Source organism: Barbatula barbatula, assembly GCF_947034865.1.
Source record: "Barbatula barbatula genome assembly, chromosome: 15".
In the NCBI taxonomy this organism is placed as follows: Eukaryota; Metazoa; Chordata; class Actinopteri; order Cypriniformes; family Nemacheilidae; genus Barbatula; species Barbatula barbatula.
In genome coordinates, this window is record NC_136778.1 from 16,688,663 (window position 1) to 16,702,816 (window position 14,154).

At 39.5% G+C, this 14,154-nt stretch overlaps 1 protein-coding gene across 1 annotated transcript; it reads left to right on the top strand.

Annotated features, from left to right (window-relative positions):
* Positions 1-11,647: 11,647 nt before the first annotated feature.
* On the top strand, positions 11,648-14,059 carry nfkbiaa (nuclear factor of kappa light polypeptide gene enhancer in B-cells inhibitor, alpha a). The gene is made up of 6 exons (XM_079474254.1): positions 11,648-12,020; positions 12,495-12,600; positions 12,699-12,906; positions 13,006-13,094; positions 13,204-13,458; positions 13,628-14,059. The coding sequence occupies exons 1-6, from the start codon at positions 11,788-11,790 to the stop codon at positions 13,658-13,660; spliced, it is 924 nt and encodes a 307-aa protein (XP_079330380.1). The 5' UTR covers positions 11,648-11,787; the 3' UTR covers positions 13,661-14,059.
* The last annotated feature ends 95 nt before the right edge of the window (positions 14,060-14,154 follow it).

A 14,154-nucleotide genomic window follows, 5' to 3' on the forward strand; every position in this document is an offset into this window, starting at 1 on the left:
CTGAACCGCGGAGCGGACATGCTTTCGAGGGAGGGTCTTCAGCACGGGGAATGGAGGCTTCATCCCGACACAGTCCTGTTAATTTGGGAACGCTTCGGGAAAGCGGAGGTGGATCTATTCGCGACAAGCGAGAACGCACACTGCCCGTTGTATTTCTCGCTGATCCACTCCCCTATGGGGAGCGACGCGCTGACGGGGCGTTGGCCGGCCGTTCGGCTTTACGCGTTTCCTCCGGTGAAGATTTTACCCCTAGTGCTGTGCAAAGTCAGAGAGGAGACGGCGTCGGTGATTCTCGTCGCTCCGTTCTGGCCGAATCAACCATGGTTCCCGGACCTGAGGGAGTTGTTGACGGCACCGCCGTGGCGGATTCCCCTCAGGAGAGACCTGTTGTCCCAAGTGAACGGCACGATTTGGCACCTCAGCCCGGAGTTGTGGAACCTTCATGCCTGGCCGCTTCGGGGATTCTAACTGCACTCCCTCAGCGTGTGCTGGATACTATTTCGGAGTCTCGCGCGCCGTCTACCAGACGTTTATACGCTCTAAAATGGGGGGTGTTTGCTAAATGGTGCAGCAGCAACAATATCGACCCGGCGTCTTGCCCCGTGTCTGATATTTTGTCTTTCCTGCAGCACAGGCTGGACAGCGGCGGCCTCCCGTCAACGCTGAAGGTTTACGTAGCGGCCATCGCCTCGTTTCGTTCCCCGGTTGATGGGCAATCGATTGGTAGGCACATGCTGGTGGTCAGATTCCTCAGAGGAGCGAGGAGACTTTTCCCCCCGCGAACCCCTTCGGTGCCACCTTGGGACTTAGCACTGGTGTTGAAGGCTCTCTCTTCTCCCCCCTTTGAGCCTTTGGACGCGGCTTCGGTAAGAGAGCTCACTCTAAAAACCGTTCTCCTTCTCGCCCTTGCTTCGGCTAAGCGCATAGGGGATTTGCAAGCGCTCTCAGTCGGCGCTGATTTCATTCGTTTTGGGCCAGGCGACTGCAGCGTCACTCTCCGGCCAAAATCGGGTTATGTGCCGAAGTCCATGTCTACCCCTTTTAGAGCTCAGGTCATTTCCTTGCCCGCCTTGTCTTCCGAGTCGTCAGACCCACAGGATGCTGACGCTCAGAGAGCGGTATGCCCGGTAAGGGTATTGCGGGCTTACATAGATCGCACGGCCGGGTTTCGGCAGTCGGAGCAGCTCTTTATTTGTTTTGGTGGGGGTACTAAAGGCCGGGCTGTCTCAAAACAGAGGCTCTCTCACTGGGTAGTGGACGCTATTACCTTGGCGTACGAAAGCCAGGGTCAGAACTGCCCCTTCGGTATCAGAGCTCATTCGACTAGGGCTATCGCCTCTTCGTGGGCCTGGTCTAGGGGCACATCTATTCAGGACATATGCTGTGCAGCTGGCTGGTCTTCTCAGAATACTTTCGCCAGGTTCTACAGATTGGATGTGTCCTCGTTGGCTTCTCAAGTCCTCTCGGTGAGTGCTGATTAAGCTTATCTTCTACCTTGTAATGTATTGTGCTACACAGTTGTTGCCGCATTGCTGTTTACACTGTGCTTGGTGTACTTATATTCGCTATTATATCGCCCGGGTTTCCGTGCTGGTTCTACTGCTGTGGTGTCTGCCCTGTTCAGCGCAGCCCGCTGCATTCGTTGGGTTTGGATATGCAAATTCGACAAAAGACCAATCTAGCAGTTCATTGGCGTGCTCAGTGATCTAGCAGCTCATAGGCCGGTTTCAGCCAATCAGCGGTTAACGCTTGGGGCAACCTCGCGAATGGTTGGTTTGTCTGCTCCGCATACTGTGTACGTGTTATCCCAGTTATCGGGCTGTTTTTGCTAGCTCTCACGGCGGGATTGTACTACCGTTCCATATGCGGTCTCCGCAATGTCGAAGTGACCGCTCTCGAAAGGGAACGTCTCGGTTACTTTCGTAACCTCGGTTCCCTGAGAAGCGGGAACGAGACATTGCGGAGAACGCCGTGTTCGCTGCTTATCTCTGGTCAAGCGTTCTATCGTAGATTCTGAGGTATTGTCGTCTCATGCACTGTATTTATACTGTCTAGATTCGTCAGTATTTGCATACTGTGCATGTCTTGCGACAATTGGCCAGTTTTTTAACTGGCGTTATCCTATAGGACTTCAGGAAAAGTGAAAAAGAGGAGGAGTTTCATATGCGGTCTCCGCAATGTCTCGTTCCCGCTTCTCAGGGAACCGAGGTTACGAAAGTAACCGAGACGTTTCTGATGCCACTATAGAAATAGTGAACATAAATGAAAGTAAGTATACACACAATTACACATTAAACTAGCTCTTTGGTAGTTGATTCGTCTAAAATACCAGTTCTATGAAAGTTTACAGTTACATTCGGCAAATTCAGAGACGAGCAGTGGCGGATAGGCCTTTGGGAGCAAACAGACAGCTCCCTGTAGCCTGGCGACTTGGCCTGCTGACAGAACGCGGTTATTGCTTAGCCTATGTGTAGAACATATAGCAATTTGGCATTCGATAGTCAAGTCATCAATGTGTTTTACGTGCTTTCACGATGCAGCACAATTTGGCCGTAGACGGGGGAGGGGTTGGTGTTAGGGCAAAAGACGAGGCATGTGCTTTTTTTTTCTATACTCTTATTTTGTTTTAAACTAAATTATGCAAGAACATGTTTACAAATTCATTATTTGAACACTGGAATGAAGTTGCTTTACGTCGGACGTTGCCATTCGTGAATTTAGGGACGTTTTTCAAAGTTACATTAATACACGTTTCTAACTTTATTTCTGTCTAATTTTTAGAACTTGTATATGTTGTTCGTCTGTTTGGTTAAGCCACTTAAAAGTACGGTGGGCCTACACATGCACACATGTAGAAGATCAGGCTGGCACCACCTCCGCCTTAATATGAGCCAGGAAAAAATGTATGTATATATATATATATATATATATATATATATATATACAGCAAAACAAATAGAAACATTTACATATGATTTGACAGTTTATTGTGATAAATTTAAAAAGTCAAAAAGTGTACATTATAGCTGACACCCACATGAACTATGTTGAGCTGGTTTTGTGGTCATTCCCTTTAAATGCTACTGTAATTATTAAAGGGACCTTCCACCCAAAAATGACAATTTTGAGCTCTGTATTTCTCCTATACGCAAATTATGGTAGTTTTGGAAGCTTTATGACTCCTCCATGGATGGAAACGCAACCAAACTTCAAAGCGCGCGTTCCCGAGAGCTGTTCCCATGGCACTGTCATCGCCAGACGCATAGCTCTCAGGAAGGCGCGCGTTGGAAACTATCACTGAAATCAAGACGTTTTTGAATATAATCGTATATGACTTTTTAGATACATTACTTTAGTGTTTGGATGCATTACTCCAGTGTTTGAAAACATTTTTCACTCTGGATAGAGTAATGTTTCCAAACACTAGAGTGTTTGGAAAAAAATGTAGTGTTATCTCTGTCTAGTGACTCTGTCTATTTTGATCATACTATGCTACTGTGTTGGAAGAACATTTTGATTCACTACTCTATTGTTTGGATACATTTGGATTCAACCATCTAGTATTTGGATACAGTTTGATACTTCGTTACGCAGAGTTCACAATGTTTTAAACTAAAGTGTTTTATTATATTTTATTAAAACATTCAATGTTTTTGTTATAAAACTGTTTTCAATTGCTGCTGAGCCTAATATGTTGTTTATGCTGCTGTATTTAAGATTAGATTAGATTCAACTTTATTGTCATTACACATATACAAGTACAGTGTAACAAAATGTAGTTTAGGTCTAACCAGAAGTGTAGTTAGCAAGTGCAGGATATACAGTTAGAATAAATAAATAAAAAGCTGCTTTCTAAGTTACACAGTATAAAAACCCCAGGTGAAAAAGTTCACTCCATAATTAACTTAAAGTTCTCTATTTTCGCATATTCTTTTTGTACTTAATATACAAAAAATGGAGATAAGATACTCTTAAGAACATCTTAGTGTACTTAACTGTGCTATTTCTAGACAGCCTAAATATGAACTAAAATGTGCTTTTAACATACTGTCTCTGTATTAAAAATGTATTTTGTGAAGTATACTTGAACACACTTGGGTTGAAATGTGAAAAGTGGTAACTAAATATTTCTTTAAATTCAGAGATAGTATGTTAAAAGCACATTTTAGTTCTTATTTAGGCTGTCCGAAAATTCAGTTAGCACAGTTGAGTACATTTAGCTGTTCTTAAGATTATCTTAAGAACTAAAATAAGTTTTTGTGTATTTAGTACAAAAAGATTACGTGAAAAATATAGCGCTTTAGGTACATTATGGAGGGGACTTTCTGCTATTGTTTTTTTTATTTTGTGTTTTAACATAGGCCAAATTGAAATGTTCATTTCAGTTTAGTAAAGGTTACACTGTACACAGCATTAAAATGTGACACCATTACATTGCAACGTTTTGTGTATTTCTACAAGTTCTACATTTAATAATTTCATAGAAAATAGTACAGATGCAAATGTAAATCCACATTTCTGTCACAGTGTTTGTATATGACTTTTCGGATACGTTACTGTCATGTTTGGACACATTTGGAATTTTGGATACACTACTCTAGTGTTTGGTTATATTTGGACACACTGCTAGTGTTTGGATACATTTACTGTATGTAATGCTCATAAGTGTTTAAAGAGTAATTAAAACATTCAATGTTTATGTTGAATGGATAGCACTTTCTGCCAAGCAATTCTTTACTAATATGTTGTCTATACTGCAGTGTTTAAGGCTGTTGCTAAAGTCACAGTGAAATGTTGCAAAATGTTTGTTGTGGTTGTTATTTTGCGTTTTGAAACATGGAGGCCAACTTCTCAATTTATCGAAGGTTACACATCATAAAAACAAATTGACACCAACAGGTGGGTAACATTATGTGTAACTCCACATCATTTCATTAACACTCTTCAACTGTAGTAGATTATTAAAAAAAGCAAAGTGAAGGCTATTATGCTATAAAGCCCATATGCAGTACAGAGTACAGAACAGAACTCCTTGCATAGCAATCCCTTTATAGTAAGAACGTTAGAACGGAGCCGTTTTAACTAACTACACCTAAAATACTGAATGAGTGGTCGCTAACACATACAAACAAGGTTTGAGACCTTTTCAGGACACCACCTTAATTGTGAGAGTTCACACAGACAGCCCCCTGTAACAAACACAAAACCTTCTTCACACAGCTTTTCCTGACCCTTAACTCCATATGCCTCCTTATGTATCAACAGTCATCAGATTGGTTAGATTAGATCTTTATTGTCATTGAACAAAGTAACAGGTACTTGGACAACAAAATGTAATTCATCTTCTGTAAATTATTTACAAATGACCATCTCTAACATATCTGGTCGCACACCAGTCTGAACTTTCATAAACCAATATAAGTCATCAATAAATTAAATAAATTAAAAAAAGGTAAAACCAAAAAGTCCAAAATATCCAGATAATTTACAGAGGTCTTGAAAATACTTAGAATGTAAAGATATAAAAAAGAAATAGAGGGAAATCTTTAAAGTACTTCTCCTGAATCCCCATTTGGCTCTACTTTGGGAGAGTTAATCTATGTCGCCGCACTTTGAGGGTGGCAAACCTGTCAATGACCCTTTGGGGTTCAATTATTTCAAGCAACTCCTTCTCAATGACATCACAGCTAGGTGCTGGAGTCTGCTTTGGCCTGTGGTCCTCCTGAGCCATGTATGGAGCCGATGCAAGGCACAAAAATGTTTTAGTGAAGGGAACACGAATCTGAACTTTACCAGCCTCAGTCTTGCGCTTCAGTAAGAATCACTTCCACTGACACTCTGGTCCAAACGCCAGGGCGATCATGTTTCCATGACGACTGACCAGAAAAGACGCACGACGTCATGTTTACATGACTCCAGACTGTTAAAATGAGTATCAAATGAACGATAAACTTTAACAACAGAGACACAGGTCTGCAGTTTAGTTGTTTTTGTTTCACGCTCTAGCAGTTAATAAACAGAACTGAATGCGTCTTACGGAAGAACATATTAACCGGCGCAACTTCTCTCCGTTTATGACTATGGACGAGTCACCCCACGTCCTGTGCTACTCCACAGCGGCGGTGACCCGCTGGACTAAAATAGTCCGAAAATAAACACTTACTATAGGTGTACCAAGGTGATTCAGGATACTGACTCCAGTACTCACCGATATGGTTTCGCAATCGGAACAACTCATGTAAAAGGAAAGAAGTGTGATACAGCTTTGGAGCAACTAAGTTGACACTAGGCCTACATGACGCGTTCATCATTAACACATACATTTTAAACAAAAACTACGGAGTATGTTTTGGACATTATTTAACCGTGTAAAAGACGAATTGTTTTAGAATAACAACATTTCTTACTCCAAGTTTTAGGGGTGCTGAGCTTCTTTTTCTTGTGTGCATTAAAACTTATGTCTTCCAGCACGGGTCATGCGCGTTCCGATCCGTGGGGCGAGCGCGATCCGCGCGGATCACAGATCATTCTCTATCCATTTAACCATTATGTAAGATGTGTTGGAATTGTATTATCTGACCTTTCCGACTTTCGTTCACGTGAATGAGGGCAAATGTCTCAATCGACGGCACAGTCAGCATTTGTGGCACCGAATCTGCGTTTTGATTCGGTCCAGTTACATACCGGTATTGGTACCGGGTTTCGGTACCCAACCCTAATTATACGATTAATTTTACGGTAGGCCTATAGGCTACCTTACGTGTTTCCGATTACAATCAAATTTGTATTCAGCATTCTAAACGAACCCTATTTTGCTTAAACCAACAGATGACGCCATTTTACAACATTTTGATCGAGATACAAATTCATTGCAAAGAACGCGCAAATTTTTTTTTTAAAGTTGAGGGGTATGCATACTGAATTCTCTAATGTTTACACGAAGCTACTGAAGAATTTAAAATACTTTTAAAGACAGCATTCACAAAGATCACACATTCCACTGATTTTAATAGCCTCTGTGATCATTATTGTGATGAATCCTGTTTTGTCGCTTTTGTATGTCGCTTTGGTTAAGACCGTTAGCTGCTAATGTAAATATAACGTGAATGTCAAATGTAATTTATTTAAACAGACACAAGTAAAATTAGGGACATTATACATATTTACAGAAATAGCTTCATTAGAAAACACTTGCGAGATCCATTTTTAAAACTTACATATACTCTTTCAGGCTGTGTTCATCAAAATGACAGCAATTAAAATTCAAAATGGTTTATAATCTAATCATTATGGCGAATAGAAAGCGGCATTCTGAAAAACTCATCCCTGCGTTCCAATTCGCCTACTTATACTATCCCTAGGTAATGTTTTTGTGTTGGAATAGTAGGTAAGCCTACTTTCGAGCGCAAGGCAAAAGAGATTGCACCCACTGGGACATCCTAACAAGAAGCGGAAGTGGCCGTTGTTGCCATTAACTGTCACACACAAGGTGTTAATTCATTATTTAATATGTAATCTTTACTGTATACGTTACTTAGTGACGTATCAGTTATATAATTTATTAAAGGGGTGATTCGCCGGAAATACGTGTTATACAGCTGTGGCCTAATGGTTAGAGCATTGGGCTTGTGATCAGAAGGTTGCCGGTTCTAATCTCAGTGCCAGCAGGTCATGACTGAAGGGCCCTTGAGCAAGGCACCTTACCCCTGATTGCTCTGCAGTAATGTGCCACTGTATAAAAAACTACTTGTAAGTCGCTTTGGATAAAAGCGTCTGCCAAATGAATAAATGTAAATGTATACATTTATAGGATTCTTTTAAAGATGTATAGATTCTAAAATCTGTATAATTATAGCAGAATTATTTGATAAATCAGTAAAAAAAGACCACCTTTGTTAAACCAAAGTCTTGTTTTTGAGTAATACATGTTGATTGTTTCATATAACACAGGAATGAGAGAAGCGCAATCCTTACATAAATGCATAAATGGGGTCAAAGAAAATAGGTGTCCTATTAAAATCTATTAGGCTTTATAAATATAAAGAATAATCAAAAGAACTGATGATACACAAATTTTTTAATATATGAAACATATTTATCTGTTTTCTTTTCATGAAAATGAACATTACAAAAGATAAAAAGCTGGAGAAACATATATACCATAATATTACAGGATATTAGGAAATATATCAAATAGTATTCACAGTTTTTCTTCTAAATTTGTTGTCCTTTTCTGTAATTGTGTTCTGTTTTTAATTCATTACAATTCGGTAAAAAATACAGTTTTTTTACAGTGAACAGTATAAAATGGAGGCGTTTTTTATTTAAAGTAACATTAAATTAACATTTACATTTATTTATTTGGCAAACACTTTAATCCGAACCGACTTGCATGTAGGAGACCATATTAACATTTTGTCAACATTGTAACAGTACTGTTAGTTTACAATGCCATCTAGGAGCTTTAAAGCTGAGTAAGCATTGGAGGGAATGAACAACAAGATTTATTTTTCTTTTTTTTGAGACACAAGACAGAGAGCTATTGGTTAGTCAAATAAATGCGGAACAGGTATGTTTTGAGCAGTTTTTTGACAGTTGTGAAGGATGCTGCAGTTCGGGTGGAGGCTGGCAGTTCATTCCACCACATGGGAACCCATGAGAAAAGGTTTTTGCAAGCGATTTGGTGCTTTGTTGTGATGGAACAACCCAGTGTTGCTCATTTTCAGACTGAAGGTGACGGGAGGGGTTGCAGACCAGTGAGTTAAGGTAATGGCGTGGATTTGACGTTATTGTTCTGAAGGCCAGTGTCAGCGATTTTAACTATATTCCCCATGTGTTTGCTGTCCTTTGCGGAATCGTTTTGTATTGCATTCATCTCTTGTGATCCTGTTACCTTGTCATATTGATCCTGTGCCTTGTGTTGGGTCGTGAACTATTATTTTGGTCTTACCTTTTACTAGAAAGGCTTATATCACGTGTTCTCGTTTTTGCCCCATTTTAAACCCCTTTATCCAGTCTTGGGGTAGTGATACAAAAACTATTTTAGCTTGAAAATGACATCCATGATGGCCAGAAACAGGATCTCTGAGAAATTAATGTACTATCAAACAAATGCTTTTAATGATAAACAATGCAGGCTGTTGAGGATAGTTTGACCCCCTTAATGCATTATAGGGTTAAAACAGATTAACCAAATCCAAAAGGATTCTATCTGCTAACTAAATTAATTGAAATGTCTATTCATGATCTATGAATGATCACATTCATGATCTATATAAACAAACTATGTACTTATAAATCTGTTTAATTACTACCAGCACTGAACCTATACACCTAACCCACAGTAAGTGGATACCACTGTTGTATGGGTATAAGTATTGTAAGTGCACATACAGTATACTGCATGTGAAACCAAAACATGGCATTTAAAATCCTATTTAGTAGCAGCAGCAGTAGTAGTACAAAATATCGGATAACGTCTTATAAGATGCATTTTGGAACATTCACAAATCAAATCATGCAGATAACATTGGTTAACTGGTAATGCAAATGCCAGCTCAGGCTTTTCTTCAAGTAGGACAATAGCTGACAACTCATTAACCCTGTGCAGTAGAAAACTGGTATTTCTGCCAATGCATATGGTTTCTTGTTTAGTGAGGTTTATAGGGAGGGGACGGACTTGAAATGTGGGTGGAACCTCATACATCAGGTTCTGGAACAAGTGCATAAGGGTTTTCCAGGTATGTGAATGCTTAGGATTCTTGCTCTTTGTTTGTTTACAGATTTGCGTAATGTGTGGAATCCTCAGAGACACCCGAATGCCACCATGAACAGAAAATTGTTTATGACTCATCAGACTAAAAAAGGTCGACCCAGTTTTAACAACGCATATGCTGATCTTTTAAATGTTTAAAATACTTAGAATAGTAGGTCAAACTATTAACCTACCCAGGATGTATTCCAAATCAAATCTGACCTCCCAATTCTCTTTCTATTCAGAATGGAATTACATATTTGAAAGACCTTATAGTCATGACTGAAAATAATTTGTGTACATAGTGAGTAGCAAGCCTAGACTTTCATGCACATGTAATACCTGAAAGATACTGGGACCAGACAAGTTTAAACTAGTTACACCTCAGGGATTGTTATTTGTGAATCTCCCTTCTCTGAACTCTTAGCGAGGAAAAGTTTGAAATTACTAACCATGGAAACAAGAGTTTTTACTCACTTCAATAATGTATTTCTGATTGCTTCATGAGAAACAGAATATTACAACACGCCACAAGGTGTGATCTCAACACTCATCTTAACGCACGTCACAGTATCGCCATGGTGACATAAGAGTGTATTGTTGTTAGAAACAGTTGCTATTGTTATGCCCCTCCTCCTCTCATTGCAGAAAGCTTTAGTGGATTTCAGTTCAAATGTCAGGTCAAGACAGGTAGTATTACACTCGTTCATGCCCAGTTTATTTCTATAGTCGGAATTCCCAGTAATTATGTGGTCTGCCCCTTACTCTGTTTAAAGATGTGTCTTTCAGAAAGATACTAATAATTTACTTCTTTCACTCTTTAGTGAAAAGCAGGCATTTGACAAATGCAGATTTATTTATAACATGATTTTATAAATTTTTGCAGTAGCCTACCCAATTGCACACAGTTTTTAAGAACATTATTAAAGGGTTGTTCAGAGGGGACAAGCCCTAGGAACTCATGAAAAATACTTTAGATGGCTACAGATAAGATGTCTGATGCTACTAGATGTCTTCGAAGGGGGAGCCCCGGAAAAAAGACGCAGGGGGACTACCATGAACCCCCCAACCCCGCTTTCAAGTAGACGTTTGAGGGGCCTTCCATGTGGGACGTTTCACTTCAGTTTTACATTAAACTGACTCAGCTTTCACCTTCATATTGATGTATTTCTTAATTAATTTTTTTAATTTCCTTTAAGAACTTGCATTTGCTTAAGGGTCACACTGCCGCATATCAAATATAGATTTTTTACTAAAAAGTTATTTTTAATACATAGTTTAGTATTTTAATATATAAATATTGTGGTTCCAATAATAATTTGGACATGTTTGTCACATGAAAAAGGTCATTAAATTAAACAAAATAGCATATAAAACAATTTGCGTTTATAAACAAAAAAGTTTTTTTTAGCACATAAATATTCTCAAGCACTTTTTAGTGGATAAAAGTTCTTCTTCAAATAGGTGTTGCAGTAACCACAGGTGTGCGATAATCCTATTAACAATGTGACAACCACATATTTCTGAATATTTCTTTTGTAAATTCAAGTGTCAAGTATTTTTTTTATGGGGGGGGGGCAGTAGCATTGTGCAAAATAATTGTGCAAAAGCTAACAAAATGTAAATGTGTTGCTGAAAAAAAGAATTCTATACACTCGTAGCTAAATAAAACAAGTGCTGTCTATTTGTAGTATACACAGTGATTATTAATGTGCCTGATTTCCTCTGACTTCATTCACGCTCCCTTTTCATTCATTTTAACCAAAGGCTCAGCGCGGTACTACAAGGTACATTTGAATGTGTAATAGGAAAATACACATTTTCATTCTTACTTCGCGGATTCATGTTGGGGGAAATTCTCTCAATAAAAGCCCGCTTCGAGTTCCCCTTTTCAGAGTAAAGTCAAGATATCTTCACATGGAAATCCCCTCCTCCTCACCACGAAAAGGAGGCACTATAAAAGCTCTTTGCGCCGCCCTCCCAAGTACATTAACTGCTGAGTGCGATAGAGAGCAACAAACGCAACGAACGCAATGGATGTACACAGTGCCGCCATGAGTAACTATATGGATTGTAACTTTGATGAAATGGATTTGAAAAACAGGAAAATGCAACACTGCGAGGATCGCGTTGATAGTGGGGTGGATTCGTTAAAGGAGGATGAGTACAGAAAACTTGTGGAGGAGATGGAGAATCTGACAATGCCTCGTGACAAACTCACATACGATGAACCTTGGAAACAAGAAGTCACAGAGGACGGAGACACGTAAGTTTAACCCTGTCTTATACAAAATAAATGAACAATGCAACATTATCTCCAGGAAAGCGTGAAGGATTCAACTTAAAACAAACTTAATTTCAATTAGATTTTTAATTTGTGTATTGCTTTTCAACTTTTCGAAAGTGCATGCAATTTAGTTAGCTATATTTATACATAATAGTTCAACTTTCTTAAATTGCAACAATTCGGAAGTAAACAAATATCGCTCAAGTGCACTCTGGCGCAGTGCCAAAAGTGGGAGGCGCTTAAGAAACAAAGTGCGCAGGCAGGAAAGTCCCTGGCGCGCGGCCAAGCGCAGATAATGCATCAGATGTGTCAAGCCACACTGGTTGGAAATAACCTTAAAAAATCCATTCTTGCGAAACGCCCGCCTGCTTGCACTGTCTCTGCTAAACCACTTCCTTTGAGAGGTTTCTTTAAATACTGATTTCTAAAATGAACTCCCACCTTTTTTTCCAGGTATCTTCATCTTGCAATCATCCATGAGGCAGAGGATTATGCCATTCAGATCATCAAACAGTGTCAGAATGACTCCTTCCTAAACAGACAGAACAACCAAAGACAGGTAGTTATCTACATAGGGACACTCTAATGGAAATACCAAAGAGTTTTCTTGTTTCCATCTTAAAAGACTGTTTATTAATGTGCGATTTGCATCCACAGACCGCATTACATCTAGCCGTGATCACGGAACAGCCACAGATTGTGGAGCAACTGCTGAACGGCGGATGTGACCCCTGCCTGGTCGATCAAAGTGGAAACACAGCTCTCCACATTGCCTGCAAAAGAGGGTCTCTCGCTTGCTTCTCAGTGCTCACACAGATTCAGACCCAGCACCTGCGATCAATACTCACTTTCCCAAATTACAACGGTAAGTCAAGTTCTAACAATATACAGCTTTTAAAAGTCACATTTTGGCATTTGTAGCTTCGAAAATGCAGTTTGTGAAGGATTGTTATTTTTATCGCAGGACACACCTGTCTCCACGTAGCAGCCATCCAAAATTATCTCTCAATGGTGGAGATTCTGGTCCAGCTTGGGGCAGACATTAATACAAAGGTACGGTATGCAATCAAATTATAGTCCAGCGTCATAAATGAATAGTGTTCTTTGGGTTACTTCTTGTTCTTCTAAAGAGAACTAATTTGAGATTTGTTGTCATATTCAGGAGCTGTGTAGTGGCCGCACATCGCTACATTTGGCTGTGGACCTTCAGAACTTGGACCTGGTGCGAACACTCATTGCTTTGGGAGCTGATGTCAATAGCCTTACATATGGTGGCTACACGCCATACCACCTGACCTTTGGCCGACAGAACTGTGAAATCCAGAGGCAGCTTTTCCATCGGACCGCCCAGGAGCTCATAGAAATGACAGACAGCGAGTCAGAGAGTGACGAAGAGCATTCATCTGAAGATGATTGTGTAAGTTGCCGTCAAATGGAGCTTTCTCAATTTTATTTTTTACGTGAAAAATTGTGCAATTTAGGGGAAATACATTCAGAGTCCATGAGGCCTTACATTTCCCTGTAGTGTTTAGGTTGTAAAGTGTAAAGAACAGATCTCTTATCATTTATCTGATGTTCCTTTGCAGATGTATGATGACATCCAATTTTGTGGGAGATAAGACTGGTTGTCAGAACAACATTACTTAAATGCAAAGCAGCGACAGCCAGAGATGCTGTTTCGGAAAGTTCGAGCTGTGGTATACAATTTCCCAGGAAGCCATTAGGATTGGCAAATCGTTCTCGGATGACATATGATTGTGATGGTGCTACTAAACGTGGAAGAATCCCGGAGATAGCTTAATGAAAATCCTTTTAATAAAACACCTGCTTTTGAAGCCAAAGACATTTTGTATAAAAATATGTATATTGTGTAAATTAAAGATATATTTTTATATTTGTAAATATGTGAAACAAAACACTTGTAAATAATGTTCATAGATTATATAACACTGTGATATTTTTACATTAAAAAATGATAGAAATGAATTCTGAGTCTAATTGTTTCTTGTGCTGATATCAAAATGCCTAAACACTTCTGAGTTGTGAAAGAACATTAGTCCTGGTAAATTACCAGCATATAGTGAAGGTTAGGTGGGAAAGGCTCTCAATGTGT